The following is a 19,690-nucleotide window of genomic DNA, read 5'->3' on the forward strand; positions in this document are numbered from 1 at the left end:
ACAGGAAAGCTGAAGCCAGAGTGTAGGGAATTCAGAAGAATCAAGTTCAGGAACACGAGAGCAAGATAAGACGTTGTGTATATATACACAACAGCCATCTTTGGCTTTGAAATGAGTATAGAGAAAGTAGGAGGATACAGAAAAGGGTTTGCTGTCAGTTGCCTCAGACAGCTGAGTCTCAGTTAGAAAGAGAAGGTGAGGTTTAGAGGAGGAGAGGTGGTGCTCAACAGAGCGAAAGTTAGAGGAAAGCCCGCGAATGTTGCAGAAATGAAGAAGAAGTGAGTCAGACAGTGGTTCCAGGCAGCTCAAGTTGTCACTGGGAGAGGGGCGGAAGGTGGGGGCATTTATGGTCTCCCCCCCCCCCCCAGGACTCTGAGGCTGAGTGTTGAGACTCCATGATTTTTTTAAATTTTGGAAAAGGAAGTGTAGTGTGTACTGTGCATGTAGTTTGGTGTAGATAGTTAGAGAAATTTGTATTGGAGAGCATGCTGGCCTACTGTCTATAGATGGTAAGCTGCTTGGTGCCGTCAAGAGTTTTTATGATGGCAGCGAAACATGTGTACGGGTTAATGGGCATCTGAGTGAATGGTTCATGATCGGTGTGGACATGTGACCAGGCTGTGTGATGTCCCCATGGTTGTCCAATATATATATGGATGGGGTGATGAGAGAAGTAAAAACACGAGTAATGGAGAGGGGGATGGCGTTGGTAATGAATGGTGATGGATGGAATATCTCAAATTTGTTTTATGCTGATGATGCAGTACTACTTGCAAATACCGGACCAGAGCTTGGTAGGCTAGTTCAGAGTTTTGCTGATGTCTGTGAGTGTCGTGCCTTGAGAGTAAATGTAGAAAAGAGTAAAGTGATGGAGAGAGGTGACTTCCAGTGGGATGTTACAGTGAATGGAGAGACTGGAATTGGTGAGAGAGTTCAAATACTTGGGTACAGTGATAGAAAAGAGAGGAAAATGTGCAAAAGAAGTGGAAAGTAGAGTGACACAGGGAAGAAAAGTAGCTGGTGCAGTGAAGGCCTTGATAAGAAACAGAGACTTGAGTGTTGCAGCTGCACGAGGCATACATGAAGGAGTGTTAGTGCCAACTTTAACATGGATGTGAGACTATGGTGTGGCATGAAAATGAAAAGTCAAGAGTACGAGCATTGGAGATGGGACTGCTGAGGAATGTATGTGGCGTACAGAGGGTGGATAGGATACAAAATACTGTAATATGATTTGTGAAAGATGTGGAGTGAGGAAGTCTGTGGACACCAGAATCAGAGTGTGTACTGAGATGGTATGGTCATGTAGAGAGAATGGATAACAATAGAGTGGTGAAAGAGGTATATCTGAGCAAATTTGAAGGAAGGAGGAGGCGAGGTAGGCCAAGGAGAAGGTGGAGAGATATGGTGGATGAGTGTGTGAGGAAGAGAGGTTTGGAAGTCAGTGAGGCTAGGGAACTGGCAAGATATGGAGCTGGCTGGATGAATGTTGTGAGGAGCAGTGCATGATCAGGGATTTGGCATGCCTTTTTAACGTGACAGCGTCCGGATTGACTCTATCGGATACGTTTATGTGAAGCTGCAGAACGTGGTGAATGTTTTTGGCATGTGTTATAGAGCCAGGATACCGGGGGCTTGAATAGTGAGTGAATGGAAACGTGGCCCATTGGATTGGGCAAATTGGGTTATCTGGACATTGCTACACCTTACCTTGCCCTAGAGTGGGAAAGGAGGTCCAGATGATGATGATGACGATGATGATGACTTTAGGTTCAGATTTTAGCTTAGCCAGTTGCAGGATAGGAGAGATCTGATGAATAGCACCAGATGGCTCATTTTAATATTGCAGGTTTGAAGTGCATTGCATTAGGGTATATGTTGTTTTTAGGATTTTATTGGTGTTCTTGTGAGTACAGAACTCGTCTGTAAGCTCACTGACATGCCAAAAAAGCACTCTCACTGTTGCAAGAACACTGTACTACAGTAGACTCCCCATTAGAGAAATGCTGTGAACAAGGTACCCACTGGGTAGATGTGGATGTGGAAAATTGCACACAGTATCTCCATTCATTGGCATGAAAAGCATAGTGGTGCTGAGGAGACTCTGAGCTTGAAGGAATGGTCTGTCTGGTTCATTGCAGAGGTTCTGCATTAAATGTATTATTTTCATGATGCACTGTACTGTATTTGCATGTAGTATACAACAGAATGAATAGCCTTTACTTTAGTGAAGTGTGTCATTAGTATTTACTGTTTTAGATCAGGGCATAACTTCCTAAACATACTGTTGTTCTTCATGTAACTTTTTCTTTTTTCCCCAGCTCAATGAAATCTTTAACCAGATTCGCTCAACTCTGCGCACCAACCTGGCCAACAGTCGCTGGTACCCTCTGGAAATCAAGGCCCAACTTACTGCCAAGGTGAGGCTAATTAAGTAATATAATCAGGGGATGTCTCACTTAACTCCTTCAGTATAATATGGGATGGGAGGGGGATGCCCCCACTTGGTGGCACAGATAATGTATGTTGTGTCACTGCTCAGCTATAATGTCATCTTCTTGGTTAAAAAATTATCCAACCCTTGCCATTTGTGTCTTTGTACATACTTCATGCATCCAGTTCTGTGCTCAAGCTCCATCACCCTCCATATCTCACTTTCTTACACACTTATTTACATTATCTGTGTACCTATTTCTTGCCTTACTATGCCAGCAAACTCTCTCATATATACTCTCGTCACAACCCTATCTACATCTTTTTTCTCCATATGACCATACCATCTACATTCATTCTCTCTAATCCATATATCAAGACTCCAATAGCTGATGGATAATGTTACTGTGTCTTACACCAATTTACCATTTTCTGTAGGTAGTGGAAAATGCACATTTTAAAATGAAACTCACCCTGCCTTACCCCATATTCAAAGAGGGAAAACTTATGATGATGATGATGATGATGATGATTGGCGATGATGATGATGAACTTACAGTGGTCCTACCATGTTCTACAGCTGACAAACATGACCTTGGCAGTGGGATACCCAGATCGCCTTCTTGACCCAGAAGTGGTCAACCTCTACTATGACGACTACACCATTTTCATCAAAGACTTCTTCAAAAACTTGCAGGTGGGTGAAGCATTATTTGTCCCATATATTTATAAAGCCACAGGTTAACTTGACCTGCACATATGGAGGGGGTTACTTTACCATATCAAGGGCTTTCTCCTGATTATTAAAAGTAAAGTTTTTGTTATTTAAATACTGTTCCTGGAGTTGCCTAATAATAAATATTGCATCAGTGGTTCTCTGGTACGTATGAACCCGAACTGTATCTCATTAATATTCACTGTCTCCCCAGCCATACACTGAAGAACTGTCTTCGTGTTTGAACGAAAGATTACAGAAGAATAGTGTACAGTTGTGTCGCTCCATATCTTCACACAGTACATATCATAGAGTTCTTTTTCCTAGCAGCTTCCAGCAACTGTTGGGAAGTACAGTAATTAGCTGGTTTGGGCACATGGTTTACCTTCCAGTCCATAGAAGGTTTCAGCTCTACTATGGTCAGCCTTAGTATGGGAATTCCGTAACTGACAATCCAATTGGTTCCCTGTACACCAGGAAACCATTTACTACACTGGGTGGTAACCATATAATCAGATTATGGTGCTTGGTGGTTTAGTGAGTAATTAAGGTGCTCCAGTCAGATTGAGCCGGTGCAGGTTTATATGTCCAAGGTTTGGTTGGATTTATTGCTCATGTAATGCCACTTGGGGATGAGTGAGGCTGGTCACTCTCATCTTAAATTTCAGGACCAACTTGCCTAATCCTGGGCTTCTACTCTTCTCATGGGTCAATACAGGATTAGATGATGATGATGATGATGAACAACCTCAGATCAGCGACATATTAATTTTATTTTTGCTTTTACTAAGTGATTATATTCAATTTCTAATCAACATTTTAAACTAGGGAATTTGGATACAGCTTCTATAAACTGCTTTACTGCTAAACATTAGGATGAAATTCAGCAAAGCTTTCTAGAGATAGCAAAAAAGATACAAAGAAATTGTGACTTGACTGAACAATAAGCATGGCATTGTTTTTGTGTGTGTATGTCAGAAAGATCAGTGTGAAGCTGTGTGCTGAATGTTTTTTGACCAATCAGGTGGAGCCGCAGTTCCAGGGGCACGAATGGTGAGTGGATGGGAGTGTGGCTCCTTCATTCAGGCAGACGTTTTGGTGTGAATGTTCAGGGTAGGATTGTGAGAGGCAGACCAAAAAAAGACCTGGGATGATGTCATAGAGTGTGATCTCAGGGATAAGGGACTAAACAGGGAGGCTGCCAGAGATCGAGCAGCTTGGAGAGCCACCATTAGGTGACCAAGGCCAATGCATTCAAGCATGTTGGAGACTTTACAAATGATATGACAAGATGCGACAATGAAACGTTGATAAATATGTCATTCCATCTTTTTTTTTTTTTGGCTCACTGGACCCTGCCTCACCTCACCTTGGAGTAGGAAAGGTGGTCTGGATGATGATGATGATGATGATGATGATGATGATGATGATGATTATAATTCATTCCCCCCACCAGGACTCAATTCGAAGTGCAGGGCGGCAGCTGGAACTGAAGCTGATAGACCCCATGCCTGAGTCTGCCTGGATGGAAGCCCTGACCAAAGACTTGGTTACTTTTGTGCATCAGGCCAACAAGATCGTCATCCCACCTCACCTTCTCAACCCTCCACTCTTCCACCGCAACTACCCCTTGTGAGTTAATGGGCTTGAGATATTGTATAAGGGCGGGATGTTATTGTTTTTCTGGATGAGGTCATCAAGTGTGACCTCAGGAATAAGGGACTGAATAGGGAGGCTGCCAGAGATTGAGCAGCATGGAGAGCTGCCATTAGGTGACTAAGGCCAATGCATGCAAGCATGTTGGAGCCTTTGTAAACAAAAAAAATGAAAGTTAACCCCTCCTTCCCTTCACAGAGCCATGCTGTATGGAACACTGGGAGTGCAGATGGCTCGAGAAATGCTGCGAACTCTTGACAGAGTGGGTCTAGGGTGGAACAGCAGAGGACAGGTGGTGGAGCGATCAGTTTACACTAACAGGTTGGTGATAGGTCTTATTCTCTTGTAAAAGTATACACTATACCCCTGTATTTTGACTGGGATTTTTTTAAATTGATCATATAACAAATTTAATGATGTAGCAGTTATGTAAGCAAGTAAAATTATTGTATAAGTGAGAAATCAGCCATCACACCAGTCTTAAAAGTGAAAAAACAGTCATAAAACAGAAGAGAAAATCCTAAATTCTTACTAATCATACCAGTATAAGTGAATAATCATATACTGTACTGAGTGATCATGTAACAAAGGTGTATTATACAAATATATCGGTGGATTAAAGGAGGTATCATCTCTAGGTAGAGGGTAATTTTCTTTCTAGGTGGGTATTAATTTTCTCTCTAGGTAGGTCTTGATTTTCTTTCTAGGTAGGGGTTAATTTTCTTTCTAATAGGTACTGAGAAGATGACTGAATTGGAGGTATGTAACTGTACGAATAGGATTTGTGTAGTCAGGATTTTCAGGATTTAAATGGTAAGTGAATGAGTACCTGGCCAATTTTGCTGGACATGCCATTGATTAGTTCTTCCTGTGTTGTGTTTTTGCTTTCCTTGCTTTTTGGACCCGACTGAGCTCTGTCCATAGGTGAAAAAGAGGGCATGATGATGATGATGATGATGTTGATGAAACCTATCTCAAGCTTGGATTGGGTGAAAAGAGCAGGATAATTATGATGATGCATGCTACATCACAGGAAGTCTATGGCAGTTGTTAGCTACCTGCTTTCACCACACTCTCTGCCAGTGCATTAACATACGTGCCTGAGAACACTCACATAAACACTTCCCCAGGCACTTCCTGCAAGCCTGCTCTGCCTTGGCCATCTCCTGTGCCGTACTTCTGTCTCCCTGCACTGTGAACTCCTAACATTTTGTTCAACCCAGCGTACACTCTAGTCTCTGGGGCACATAGGTTGAATTGAAAGTTCTTTGTGCTCCCCCGGCCGCAGCCGAGGGGGTTGTCCCTCCCTGCTCCCCCTCTGTTAATCTAACCTGCCCTGTTCAGCTTGGGCTGTCAGAGGTCATCCTTGTTGCCCCCATTTGTTCATGTGCCAGTCACCAGTAATATACGCTGAGTACATATCCAGGTGTTGTGTGTTGATCTCACTGGGTTAGCCTACTTCCCCTTCTGGGCAGTGCCCTTCTTCATTTCTCTTCCATTCTGTCTTACTGTAGAGTCAGCTTACTCATAGCTGCCCTTGGTCATCATCCTTTAGCACTTCCCACATTGATTGTCCACTTCAGAGTGTTCTCCATGAGGTTTTTCCTGAGTGTCCAGACCCCTGGTCCTGTCCCTTCAAGGGCATGGTCATCTGTGATGCTTTTCCTCAGTTCCCAAGATCTCCCAGTCATAACTGTTTGCCTTTGGGCTAGCTCTTGGTTGGTGTCTCATAAGCTCACATCCATCCATTTGGCAGGGATCCATTCCCCAGGAAGTCATTGCTCATTGTTACTGTAGCAATTTAATGACCTATAAACCTTTACTTATTAACCCCTTGGCCGTGGCATCTCTGAACATTTCCTATGTCTGTGGTGTGGGAAAACTGATTAAAAAAAATTTTCATCATGTGTTTTGACCCACTCATACCTAACCAGACATGATAACATTTTGTTCAGACAAAGTTTACACTCCACGCTGGCAATTCACGACCCACTCATCAAGCATACTGTAAGCATGCAGTAGGCGTAAAAAATGACCAAAAAGCGCTTAATATTTCACGTGGCCCGTCCGGAATGTGTGATGCAGTCTACCAATTGGCATTTCAGGAATGCCATACACAGCTGAGGGGTTAACTCAGTACTCATGGAGGCATTAGATCAGTACATAACAACTCGGTGTTCATCAACCAGCTGTGTGTCCTACAACTCGGTGTTCATCAACCAGCTGTGTGTCCGGGTTTCATCAGACTACAGTATCCCTACCAGCTCAGGAGTCTTTTCACCTCATGCTATTACACATGATCTCTGTCTATCTGTCTATTGCCAGACGCCTCAATCCCATTCGGGGTGGCCACAAACAAATCGCCTCCAAGTCGCCCTGTCCCCTGCCATTTCACTGCCCTGCTCCCAACTCACACCCCCCTCTCTCATATACCTCTCCACCCCATCCCTCCATCTCATCCTCGGCCTCCCCCTCCCTCTCCCCCCCTCCACCTCACTCACATACACTCTCTTCGTCAGTCTTTCACCCTCCACATGATCTCATTAACACTAATTTCCTAATTCATCATCCTTCATCATCCAAAGAGGAGTTGATTCAGTTACTTATCAACTCAGTACCCATCTCTAGTCATAGATTTATCTTGGGCCAACTCATACATTTCTAACACTTCACTGAACACTTCACAGGCACTTCCTGTGGGGTTTGTTCTGCCATGGCCATCTCCCACAGTGTGCTTTTGTCTCCCTGCACAGTGGGCTCCCATCTCATTCAACCCAGTGTACTCTGTAGTCTTGGGGCACATATGTTGAATGTACTTTGCGTTCCCCCTCAGCCGCAGCCGAAAGGGGTGTCCCTCCCTGCTCCCCCTCTGTTAATCTAACCTGCCCTGTTCAACTTGGGCTTTCAGAGGTCATCCTTGTCGGCCCCATTTGTTCCTGTGCCAGTCACTAACGAGACAGGCAGAGTACATAATCGGGTGTCATATAGTTGTCTCACTGGGTTAGCCTACTTCCTTCTCTGGGCCGTGCCCTTCCTCATTCTGCATCCTCTCTCTCGTGCTGCAGAGTTGACTCACTCATAGCTGCCTTCATTCTCTGTCGTGTAGCACTTCCCATGTTGATTGTCAGCTTCAGGCTGTCCTTTATGAGATCCTTCCTTTCTGCCCCATCCCTGGTTCTGTCCCTTTGAGGGTGTTGCTCCTTAGTTCCTGAGATCTCCTGATCTTATTGTTTGCCTCTAGACTAGCTGTTGGTGTTAACTGACCCACTCGTTTGTTAGTTAACTTGCCCTTTGGATGTTAGGACACACCCATCATCTTGATCCACACTCCCCAATGTGGGTAACGGCTTATCTTGACTCTTGACCTAGTATTTTGGGGGTGTTGTGCACTGATGACTTTCAGTGGGGCCATTGCTGATAGATAGGTAGTGTTGTTTATGTATCATGCCCTGTATAGGCCTTATACTCTCTTCTCTCTTTCCATCTCTTTATCCAATATTCTTTATTCTCCTCCTCTTCTTTCCTGCACCTTTTCTCGTCCTAACAATGATGATGATGATGATGATGATGATGATGATGATGATGATGGTGATGATCCCTCAACCCATAGATCCCTGGACAACCTACGAAGCCGCGCAGACTGCATTGCCTCAGCCGTGAAGGACCTGTCAGTGGAGGTAGATGCTGTGGTTGATAAGACAGCTCGTGACACTGCGTCGGAAGTAGATGCAGTCAGGCAGACATACCAGGTCCGATTTTAATGTAATATTGCTAATGTCATTTTAGATTCCATTCTAAACTCCTTGGTTTATTTATTGAGGTACTTCATGCTCATTGGTAGTGTTATTTTGCTTTCCATACTTTCTGGTATTCCATGCTCATCAAACTCGTATGGATGTTTAGGTTAAGAACACGTATCCTTTCCTCCCCTTAGAGGATGTGATTTTAATTGTTTTTTGTTAGTGGTTATAGCAAGTTTGTTTTCACTTGACAGAACTGAGCCATTCCCACAGTTCAAAATACTGAATCATACATAAATTTGTTAAGCCTTAGTCATGTGGAAGTTATGAGCCTCTTTGGTTACTAGTAAAATGTATCCTCCAAGCTGACTGAACTGAAATTGGGTTATGGTTGTGTCAAATGAGAACAAACTTGCTGTAGTGAGTCATACAGTATGCTATTGGTACAGAATCAGCAGTTTTGTCATGCTGTATTTATCAGGTTAGTGGGTTGGTGGAGGGTTAGTGCCCTCCTTGTAAAACAACTGACTCAAAGACAAACGGCCACCCCTTACGGGATTATGGAATCTGGCTATAAACAGAGAGACAAATACAGTACCAGCCGTATAGTTGGGTTTCATGGTTCATTGACGTGAGTATATTTAACGGTATTTTCCATTTTGTGTGAACGTATCTGAAATGCATAAAACCACGGTTAACTGCACTGCTTCCACCACCCAGGCCTATCTGATGCTGATGCGGTACCAGCCACAGCCACTGCATCCCAGCTTTGAAGCATTCAACACAACGAACATATTCTTCATGGCGTACGCAGGGGTGAGTCAGAATTCCCTAACGAGGCACAGCTTTCTCTTGTAGATTCAAGTTCCCAGTAGATATAACCTCATCAATCTTAAAAATGCCTCTCTTAGCCCATTCATGATTAGTGGTGCATTTCCCATAAGTATGTGCTAGAATGCATTAGGAAAAAGTACCTTGAGATGGTTTGAGTACATGGAGAGAATGGAGAATGATGACTCACTGATTATGAGTACAAGTGAGGAAAAAGGAGCAGGTAAATTAGGATCTAGGAAGAAAAATGAATGCAAACTACTCTGAAAATAGAAAGTTATCCAGGAAAGAGGTGCGGAAATGTAGAAGCGAAAGTGGAAAGAGATGCGATGGTGTGAAGGATGTAGGTGGTAGATTATTAACCCATGGAGATGAAGTAAAGGCCAGATGGAAAGAATATTTTTAAAGCCTGATGAATGGGAATAGAGAGAGCAGAGTGGCTGTAAACATGATTGTTTTTGGGGGGGTGTAGAGAAGGAATGCAGTACCAGGAGACGTGGCACTCGCACAGGTGAAGAGCGCTGTGAAGCGGCTGAAAAATGGGAAAGCAGCTGGGGTTGATGAGTTGTATGCAGAGATGCTTAAGTGTAGTGGAGAGAGTGGAATGAAGTGCTTGTTGGAGATATGTAAGAAGCCATGGATGACTGAAACTGTGCCAGCAGAGTGGAAGAAGGCTGTGATTGTACCCCTGTACAAAATTATAGGTGGGCAGATTGAGTGCAAGAATTATCATGGCAAAAGTTCATTAAGTGTGGTAGGGAAGGTATATGGAAGAATTATTATAGAGAAAGTAAGAGAGATATCAGAAGTCCTAGTGTGTGATGAACAGGGTGGCTTTAGGAGTGGCAGAGGATGTGTGGATCAGTTATTTGCAGTGAGACATAGCAGAGAAGGCTTGTGAGAAGGACCATAAGGTGTTTATGGTATTCATGGATCTGGAAAAAGCATACGACAAAGTGGACAGAGAAGGATTGTGGAAAGTTTTGCTCATGTATGGTGTAGATGGTAAGCTGCTAGGTGCCATCAAGAGTTTTTATGATGGTAGTGAAGCATGTGTAAGGGTTAATGGGCATCTAAGTTAATGGTTCACGATTGGTGTGGGTGTGTGACAAGGTTGTGTGATGTCCCCATGGTTGTTCAATTTATATATGGATGGGGTGATGAGAGAAATAAAAACATGAGTAATGGAGAGAGGGATGGCGTTGGTAATGAATGGTGATGGATGGAATATCTCAAATTTGTTGTATGCTGATGATGCCGTACTGCGTGCAAGTACCGGACAAGAACTTGGTAGGCTAGTGCAGAGTTTTGATGATGTCTGTAAGCATCATGCATTGAGAGTAAATGTAGAAAAGTGTAAAGTGACGGTTATTGAGAGAGAAGGTGACTCCCAGTGCGATGGAACAGTGAATGGAGAGAAACTGGAATTGGTGAGAGAATTCAAATACCTGGGTACAGTGATAGAAAAGAGAGGAAAGTGTGCAAAAGAAATTGAAAGTAGAGTGACACAAGGAAGAAAAGTAGCTGGTGCAATGAAGGCCTTGATAAGAAACAGAGACTTGAGTGTTGCACCTACATGAGGCTTATGTGAAGGAGTGTAAGTGCCAACTTTAACGTATGGATGTGAGACTATGGTGTGGCATGAAAATGAAAAGTCAAGAGGAAGAGCAGTGGAGCTGGACTGCTGAGAAATGTATGTGGAGTACAGAGGGAGGATAGGATACGAAATAATGTGATTCGAGAAAGATGTGGAGTGAGGAAGTCGGTGGACACCAGAATCGAAGAGAGTGTTCTGAGATGGTATGGTCATGTGTAGAGAATGGATAACAATAGAGTGGTGAAAAAGGTATATCTGAGCGAATTCGAAGGAGGGAGGAGGCGAGGTAGGCCAGGGAGAAGGTGGAGAGGTATGGTGGTTGAATGTGTGAGGAAGAGAGGTTTGGAAGTCGGTGAGGCTAGGGAACTGACAGGAGATTGAGCTGGCTGTATCAATGTTGTGAGGAGAAGTGCATGATCAGGGATTTTGGCACCCCATTTTAACTTGGCAGCATCTGGATTGACTATCGAATATGATTTTGTGAAGCATCAGAACATGGTGAATGTTTTTGGCGTATCCGATAGAGCCAGGATTCCGGGGGCTTGAATTATGAGTGAATGGAAGCTTGGCCCATTGGATTGGGCAAATTTGGGCTGTCTGAACATTGCTACTCCTTACCCTGCCCTAGAGTGGGAATGGAGGTCCGGATGATGATGATGATGATGATGATGATGATGATGATGATGATACTGATGATGATGATGTGAGTGAAGTGAGGTTTTACCATCTGGAGAAGATGAAGAATGAGAGACTGACTTGGAGAGTGTATGTGAGTTAGGTGGAAGGGGAGGGGGAGATCAAGTATGACGTGGAGGGATGGGGTGAAGAGGTATATGAGATGAGGGGAGTGGGAATTGGAGAGCGGGCAGCCTGACAATGGAGGACAGGGTGATGAGGAGGCAATTCATTTGTGGTCACTCCTTCCAGGATTAAGGAGGGAGTGATTACATGTGTAAACAGATAGACAGAAAATGTACTGCAGGCAGTTAGACTACTAAGCTTCTCCTAGGGTAAACAAAATCATCTTATGGTAACCTTATTACGGTCCATGAAGACAAAAGGGCTACTCTGTAATAGGTCTTATCATTTTTTTATTTTCTTATTGGCATATAAAATAGTGTTTTTGATGACTGGTGAGCGAACGAGTGTGTGTGGCCCATTTGGCAAGACATAATAGTTGATTAGTTATTCCTGCATTGTGTTTCCCTCTTTCGTTTGTTTTTTGCATCCTCCCTCACCCCATCCTCAGGTGAGAAAGGGGGTTCTGGATGATAGTGAGATGTTGATGATAATAATGATGATGATGGTGATGATGATGCAGTTTCAAGATGATGATGATGATGATGATGATGATGTTGCTGCAAAGATTGTTGATAATAGTGATGATGATGTTGCAGAGTTTGTGTTCAGCAATGACAATGCAGCAGGAGGACATTGAGCGTGCCTGCAGCCCCTCACTAATGAACAAACCCAGGTATGTCACCACTTTGGAAAATATATTAAACTTTTGTCACAGGTGTCGGTGGTTAAGTGGTTTGATTGTCCCAGTTGAAGTAATGGCCTTTGCATAGTTTCCATCCTCTAGAGACTGCTGAAGACTTATGGTTCGTGTAATATTACCACCGAGAATCAGAGACTGACTAGGAGAGTGTATGAGCAAAGTAGAGGGCAAGAGAGGGAGGGATAGAGTCGAGAGACTGACTCCACACCTGTAAAGAAACTTGTTGATAATAGAGTAAGAATTAAATGTGTTTGGATTGTATAGTAGAGAGAGAGAATGAATGTAGATAGGATGGTGAAATGGACATATGTGAGTGAATCTGAAGGTGGGAGGAGGTATTGTAGGCCAAGTAGATGGATATGGTACCTGGGTGTGTGAAAGCAAGGTATGGAGGCCTTCTTTAGGTGGGAAAAAATTATGATGATGATGGTGGTGGCAGTGGTTGATTTCTTGCTTTTCAGAAGAGTTTATTTTCCCCAGGAGAAGTCATTAACCCTTTGACTTACCAATGACGGCCTGAGTCGTCATGCATTTGTCAACCTCTGACGTCAGTATGACGACTTTGCCCGTCATCCGATGTAATCTCTAAAGAAATATTTAGGGAGTCGACATTTTTGTTTGTGGTAGGTGGGGGCGCTCACCACTCACTTGATGTAGTGCTGCTGTCAGGTGTCTGTCCTTTCCTCTCCTCCATCCTTCTTTCCATCCATCCTCTTCTGTCTTCCTTTCCTTCATTCTTTCCTTGTCCTTCTGCCTATGGGTAACTTTACACTCCCTCTTCTGTCTTTCTTTCCTTCATTCTTGCCTCTTCCTTCTGCCTGTGGGTGACTCTACACTGAGTGACAAGCCAAATGGTTTCCTGTACACCAGGAAACCATTTAATATGCTGGGTGGTAACCATGTAACCAAATTTTGGCGCCTAGTGGTTTAGTGGGTAATCATTGCACTCCAGTCGGATTGAACCGGTGAAGGTTTATATCCAAGGGATGGTTGGGGTTGATTGCTCATGCAATGCCACTCAGGGATGAGTGAGGCTGGTCACTCTCATCTTAAATGTCAGGACCAATTGCCTAGCCCCGGGCTCCTACGCTCCTCATGGGGCAATGTAGGATTGGATGATGGATGGATGGTTGGACATTTTTGTTGGATGACGGGCAAAAGTAGGTGGAGCTAAGCCTGCCACAGCTGGTGCGTGCGTGCTCACTTGGTTTGCTTGGCTCAGTGTGGTGTGAGGTTCCTCACAGGTAGGATGTACACCTCTTGACCTCCCGCTGAACACTTATGCATCTTTATTTCGCGTATATATGCGACATTATTATTTAAGAAAATACAACAATTAATACATTATTGGAAAGGAAATTTATTCTGCTACATATTGAAGCAAAAAATATTATTACTTCTTGAACAGTTTTTTTTTGGCAAATATTTTTTTAAAGGACAGAGTGGTAGGTGGTGGCAATCATCATCCACTCACTTGATGTAGTGCTGCCTTCTTCTTCCTTAGCCTTTATCATTCTTCTTCTGTGCCTGCCCTCCTCTCTTCCTATTTCTCCCATCTTTCCTGTCACTTCTTATTGCTTTTCTTTCCTTTACAGGTGGCTTTACATTGAGTGAGAAGCCAAATGGTTTCCTGTAAGCCAATAAACCATTTACAATGCTGGGTGGTAACCATATAACCAAACGATAAGTGCTCCCTACGTGTCAACAAGTGGGTTGGTGGAGGGTTAGTGCCCCTCCCTGTAAAACAAATAACTCTGAGTCAAATGGCCACCCCTTATGGGATTATGGCATCTGGCAATAGACAGATAGATAGTAAAACTTACCATGTCAGCTAACTTCTGCTCACTTTTCTTGTATTTTAATTTGTATATATTGTCTTTTTGGACAATGTACAACAAAGCAAAACTCTTCATCTTCAAAATGGGACCAAAGTGGTCTTTCTATGATGAATAGTAACGTTTCTACGAGCGTTAAAGTAAAATATCTCTATGCGACTGGTCTGAAAGCTCTTGAGCGAGAGTTACGCGCGCAGCTAAAATTTATGCTCCTTCCTTCACGGGATAGGGTTAATACTCAGAACTTCAGTTAACAGTGTGACTATCATGTATAAGAAGTATTACAACAGAACAGTGACACCTACTAATTATTTTGTTTTTACTTATTTATTAATTTATTTTTGTCTGCAGGCTAGAGGCAGTGTTGTCACAGTTGCCGGAGTTCAGCCAGGTATTCTCGTGCTCACCTGACTCCCGCCACTACCCCCACCGGCTTTGCACGCAGCTCCACTGACCCTCCCTCTTCCACACCCACTCCCTCCACCCCCATCCTCTATTCTATCCCTTCCCTCCTCCTCCTCCACCCCAGGGACTCCAAGGTATGCAGTAAGGGCTTGGACAGCAGTGTGTGTGTTTGTGTGCATGTGTGTATGTGTGGATTAATTGTAGCGGTGTAGCTGGTGGGGTGGCTATCTCCGATACATGGCCGGCCACGGTAAATTTCTGTGGGAATGCTCATGGACCTGCTTAGAGGTCTCCTTGAACTGGTCTTAAATAAGCTTGGCCACCCCTTACCCACCCTATTTTTAAAATCCTAGCTATGCCTTTGAGTGACTGTGTAGTGTATGTAAATAGCAGTGTGGTTGTGGAATGATGGAGTGACTGTGTTGTGTATTCAAGTAGCAGTGTGCTCATGGAATGACTTAAACAGTACTTAAATAGCAGTGCGTCTGTATGGAGTGACTGTGTTTGGTGTACTTAAATGCTGAGAGGATAAGGAACATATGGAAGCAAGATGTTTGTGTGATATGATTTAGTGTACAGTACCTAAATGTTAGGGAGTTTTGGGTAGTAGTATATGGAATGACTGTGTAGTGTACTTAAACAGCAGTGTCTTTGTGGGATATGACAGTGTATGCTACTATCATGATCAAAAGTGCACTGACACTTCCCTCCCAATGGTAGCAGTGTGAGGTGTGGTGAAAAAACTGAACAGCAGAAGTAGGTAGCAAAATGAATTACACAACGGAAAAGTACAGTAAAAGGAAGGATACTATCTGATCTTTAGGGAGAAATGAGAAATGTTCATAAAAGATATTGTTGGTAGGGGATTGTCAATGAACTTTTCCTCATGATAATTGAGAGATTTAGGAAAATTTGGCAGATTTGTGTTTGTGTTGTTTGACCATATGTTGTGTACGTAACCCCTTCAGACCTGTGATGTATTATTATATTCTTCGTACCTTCAAATGATTATATTTGACACGGGAGACTGCATGTAGTGTTGGGAGTAATGAATGCAGTTGTATATCTAACCTCTCCAACTTGAAAAGTTTCTCCTGTCTGTCTGTAGTAAGAAAAAAAAAAAAAAAAAATGGTTTTACGCCAGGTACCCCCAAAGAGCTAAGGCATTGCCCCTGGGTAGAGGACTTTTGGATTGGAGCGTATAGCATTTAATGACCAGATGCCCTTCCTGATGTCTACCAATGACCCTCGGGTGGATTTGATCCTCCGACCCTTCGGTCTGAGTGGAGCGCTCTAACCCACTGAGTCACGGCTGCTATGACTGTCTGTAGTAAGAACAGAATCAAAAGTATGTCATTGGATTGAAGGGGTTAATGTGATGATGCATGTGCTACTGGTATTACAGGTGTGTGTGTGTGTGTGTGTGTGTGTGTGTGTGTGATGGAAAGTTAGTAGTGTGTAAGTTGAGAATAATACTGTATGTACCTGCCCTGGGGGTGAGTGTGTTCACTTTGCTAGCAGCAGTTAGCATTCTTTCTCATGTAGCAAGTCCACTAGAACTCAGATTTAGCTCGCTTAGATTTTGTAAAGCCAAGAGTTGAAAATATGCTGATTAAGAGAAATTGTATAATGTATAATTTTTTTCTCTTTTTATATAAGAAAATGTATTACAATAGCAAGTTAAATGCAAGATATTATCCAAGAGACTAGGAGTGCCATTGGTACAGTTTGTAAGGGACCCTATTGTCATTTATGAATTTTGATTTTCACATTTTTCACTTTGATTAATGCAGTCTTTTATGTGCCATATATTTACCCTGAGATGCATTTTGTTTAGCTTTATGACAAGGAATTTTGTAAGTTAGTTTGGAGAAGCACTTTTAATTTCTAACAGTTTAAGGTTTATTACGGTACATTATTAACTCAAACATTATTATATTATCAGTTTAGCTTTATGAGGAGTACTATAAGTCAACTGAGAGAAGGGTGTTTAATTTCAAAGAATTTAAACTTTATTACATTATCAATTTAAACCTTATTGTCAGTTTTGCTTTATGATATGGAATTCCTAAGTGAACTGAGAAGCTCTTTAAATTTCAAAGGATTTAAACTTTATTTCATTATCAATTTAAACTTGATCAAATTACCTGTGTGATAAGGAATTTCATAAGTTGACCCAGAGAAGACTTTTTATTTTTGAAGAATTTAAATTCTTTATCATCAGTAATTTTCTATGAAGCACAATCTATTCCTTTAGCATCAGCTTCCCTGCACTAACAGTAAAACGAGGGTCAACAGTGAGTGGTTTAGGTAGCGGGAGACACAAAAGCTCGTGTTTTCGTCAGTTTACGAGATTTTTTAGCACCTCTTCCTTAGTCGTTTATGTTGTGTACTACATATTGTTTTCTTGTATGCTGTGTTTCTTTAATATCTTCATACTTTGTGTATATAACTTGCAAGGGAATATTAACCAACCACATGCACCTGTTCCTCAGTCGTTTACTATGCATAGGCTGTTACTTTTACGTTCATGTATGTTCCCGGTTTCTTTGATATCTCCATAATTTGTGTACAGTATATAACCTGCAAGGGAATATTAGCCAGTTGTATGCTGAAATAAACTATACTGTCTTCACTTTAACTGGGCATAAAATTACGACTCTCCATCTTGAATGCTGAGTTATAATGAGAGATTAATACACAGACTTGGTATTAATCACAAAGAAGTGCTGTGAAGAGATGAGTCATAGTACTGTTTTGAGACTGAGGTATGTGAAATAGGATGCAAAAGAATGAAAAGCTCCATCTCTACTTGTTTCATCTTAACTTGGGCCAGATTTTCATCCATTTGCGCATAATTGCATATATTTCAGTACCTCATAAGTAGCATTATTTTCTAGTCTATTGTTAAAGGTCAGCAATCAAGATGGGGAGATGACAGTTTTAGGCCAAGTAAGAACAAAATGAATATAGTTAAAATGAATGAATTATAGTAATGGAGAGAGGAGGAGGAGGGAGAGACTAAGGATGAGATGGAGGGATGGTGTGGAGAGATTTGTGGGGGGGGGGGGATGTAACTTGGAAGGAAGGTAGCCAAATAGCAAAGGGGAGAACATGAAGGTGGTTTATTAGTATTTGTGGCCACCCTTTACAGGATTAGGGCATCAGGCAATAGATATGATAAATAGACATGGATGGATAGAACAGTAGTAAGGATGAGATGCTGTGGACTCAATAACTGATGAAAATACGAGCTAACCCTGTACTGTATTTAGCATTAAGGAAAGGGGCCTTTGCTCCTGCCTGGTAGACTGTCCACTAACTAGGCTTCAGTGCTGTAAATGGGACAATAAGAGAGCAATAACATTTTGAACGTAATCTTTCATTTTTTGCATTTAGTGAAGTGATTGAGTAGACTATCATTTTGAACAGTAGTTATATTCAGATACTTTATGTTTATGATGGTATGCACTGTGGGTATTATAAGGTGAAACTACCATTCATGTATTTTTGGTACAGTTCAGTATGTAGCTATTTTTTCAATAATAACAGAAGGTATTTAAGTCTGGCCATTATAAATTATGTGGCTGTTATTTTAGTCATTACAGAAGTTACTGAGTTTGGCCATTATGAAGCAAGGAATTATTTTTTCTGGTAATAACTGGAGCTATTCGAGTTTGGTCAGTATGAAGTGTGGAACTACTGTACTTTTTTTCAGTAATAACAGAAGCTATTTAAGTTTGGCCATTATAAAATATGGAGCCAATTTTTTCAGCAACTAAAGAAGCTGTTCAAGTTTAACCATAATAAAGTATGGAGCCATATTTCTCAGTAATTACAGAAGGTATTTAAGTTTGGCCATTACATCAGTTATTGTGTAAACCAATGTATGTACCTCCAGACCTGTGTTAATTATGCCATATGTAGTCCAAACCTCAACGAAGCGTATCAGTAGTGGATGGATATGCAGGACCTATGCATAATGAATTCCTACACAGTTAACTTGAACATGTTTCTGTTTTGTAACCCATCCAGTCCAAGTGACGACCTTTGTTGTCCATGCTGCCACCAGATGATTTTATTCAGCTTAGGTCAAGTGGGGTTGGTGGAGGATTAGTGCCCCTCCCTGTAAAACAATTAACTCTAAGCCATTGGCCACCCCGTCTGGGATACATGGCGTCTGGCAATGGATGGATGGATGGAGGAAGGCCTCTCGTACTGAAGGAGGATGTTAATAGTACAGTATATCTAAACTCCCTTCTGTTTAAAGACTCTCATATGCTGAATAAATCATCAGGAGATACCAAGGATGAAAAGAAAGACGTCTCTAGGCTCTGTGGGCTAGCCTTTATAAACCAGTGTAGAGATGGATGCCACACTCTATAGACACAAGCCATGTTAAAACTCTGGTTGGTCATTCAAATATTTTACAAGGGTATGGTAAAAGAAAAAAAGGCTGATAGACATACAAGAGAAAAGAGTAATAGTGTTAATACTGAAACAAAAGAGTAATAGCCATAAAAGCAAAAAATCATAACAGTGAAAAGAGTAACAGCCAGAAAAGGAAGGAGTAGGAGCCATAGATGAGGAGAGTAAGGGCCATAAGAGAAAGTGCAGTGACCATAAAGTAGAAGGGAGTAACAGTCATAAAAGAGAAAAGAGTAAGGTCCATAAAAGGGAAAAGAGTACCAGCCATTAGAGAAATTGAGTACTGGCCAATCCTTTAATACCTATTAATCTTGTAATCATTTTGCATAATGACACCAAGTAATGTGGAAGATAATTAATCCTGAATATTGCAGTGAGTAAGATAAAGCTAATGATTTTCTTGTATAATTTTTGAATGGCCAACCAGAACTTGTTAAGGGAAGTGATAATGAAGGATTATTGTATAATTTGATGTTGTACAGAGGCGTATATGCACGTGTATGTGTGTGTATGTGTATGAGTGTGCATGAACGTGTGGAAATTTGATTA

The 19,690-nt window shown here is 42.1% G+C and overlaps 1 protein-coding gene across 1 annotated transcript in view; it reads left to right on the top strand.

The window, feature by feature from the left end:
* The window catches only part of LOC145416532 (endothelin-converting enzyme 2-like), a 339,110-nt gene extending 324,348 nt beyond the window's left edge, over positions 1 to 14,762 (top strand). Inside the window, exons 11-18 of the mRNA XM_080285497.1 lie at positions 2,322 to 2,420; positions 3,014 to 3,130; positions 4,605 to 4,780; positions 5,003 to 5,125; positions 8,415 to 8,553; positions 9,265 to 9,360; positions 12,370 to 12,446; positions 14,660 to 14,762. Of these exons, the coding sequence (XP_080141623.1) occupies positions 2,322 to 2,420; positions 3,014 to 3,130; positions 4,605 to 4,780; positions 5,003 to 5,125; positions 8,415 to 8,553; positions 9,265 to 9,360; positions 12,370 to 12,446; positions 14,660 to 14,762 (930 nt within the window). The remainder of the gene's footprint in view (positions 1 to 2,321; positions 2,421 to 3,013; positions 3,131 to 4,604; positions 4,781 to 5,002; positions 5,126 to 8,414; positions 8,554 to 9,264; positions 9,361 to 12,369; positions 12,447 to 14,659) is intronic.
* The last annotated feature ends 4,928 nt before the right edge of the window (positions 14,763 to 19,690 follow it).

Source organism: Coenobita brevimanus, chromosome 106 (assembly GCF_032717465.1).
Source record: "Coenobita brevimanus isolate Jiangsu-jjx chromosome 106, ASM3271746v2, whole genome shotgun sequence".
In the NCBI taxonomy this organism is placed as follows: domain Eukaryota; kingdom Metazoa; phylum Arthropoda; class Malacostraca; order Decapoda; family Coenobitidae; genus Coenobita; species Coenobita brevimanus.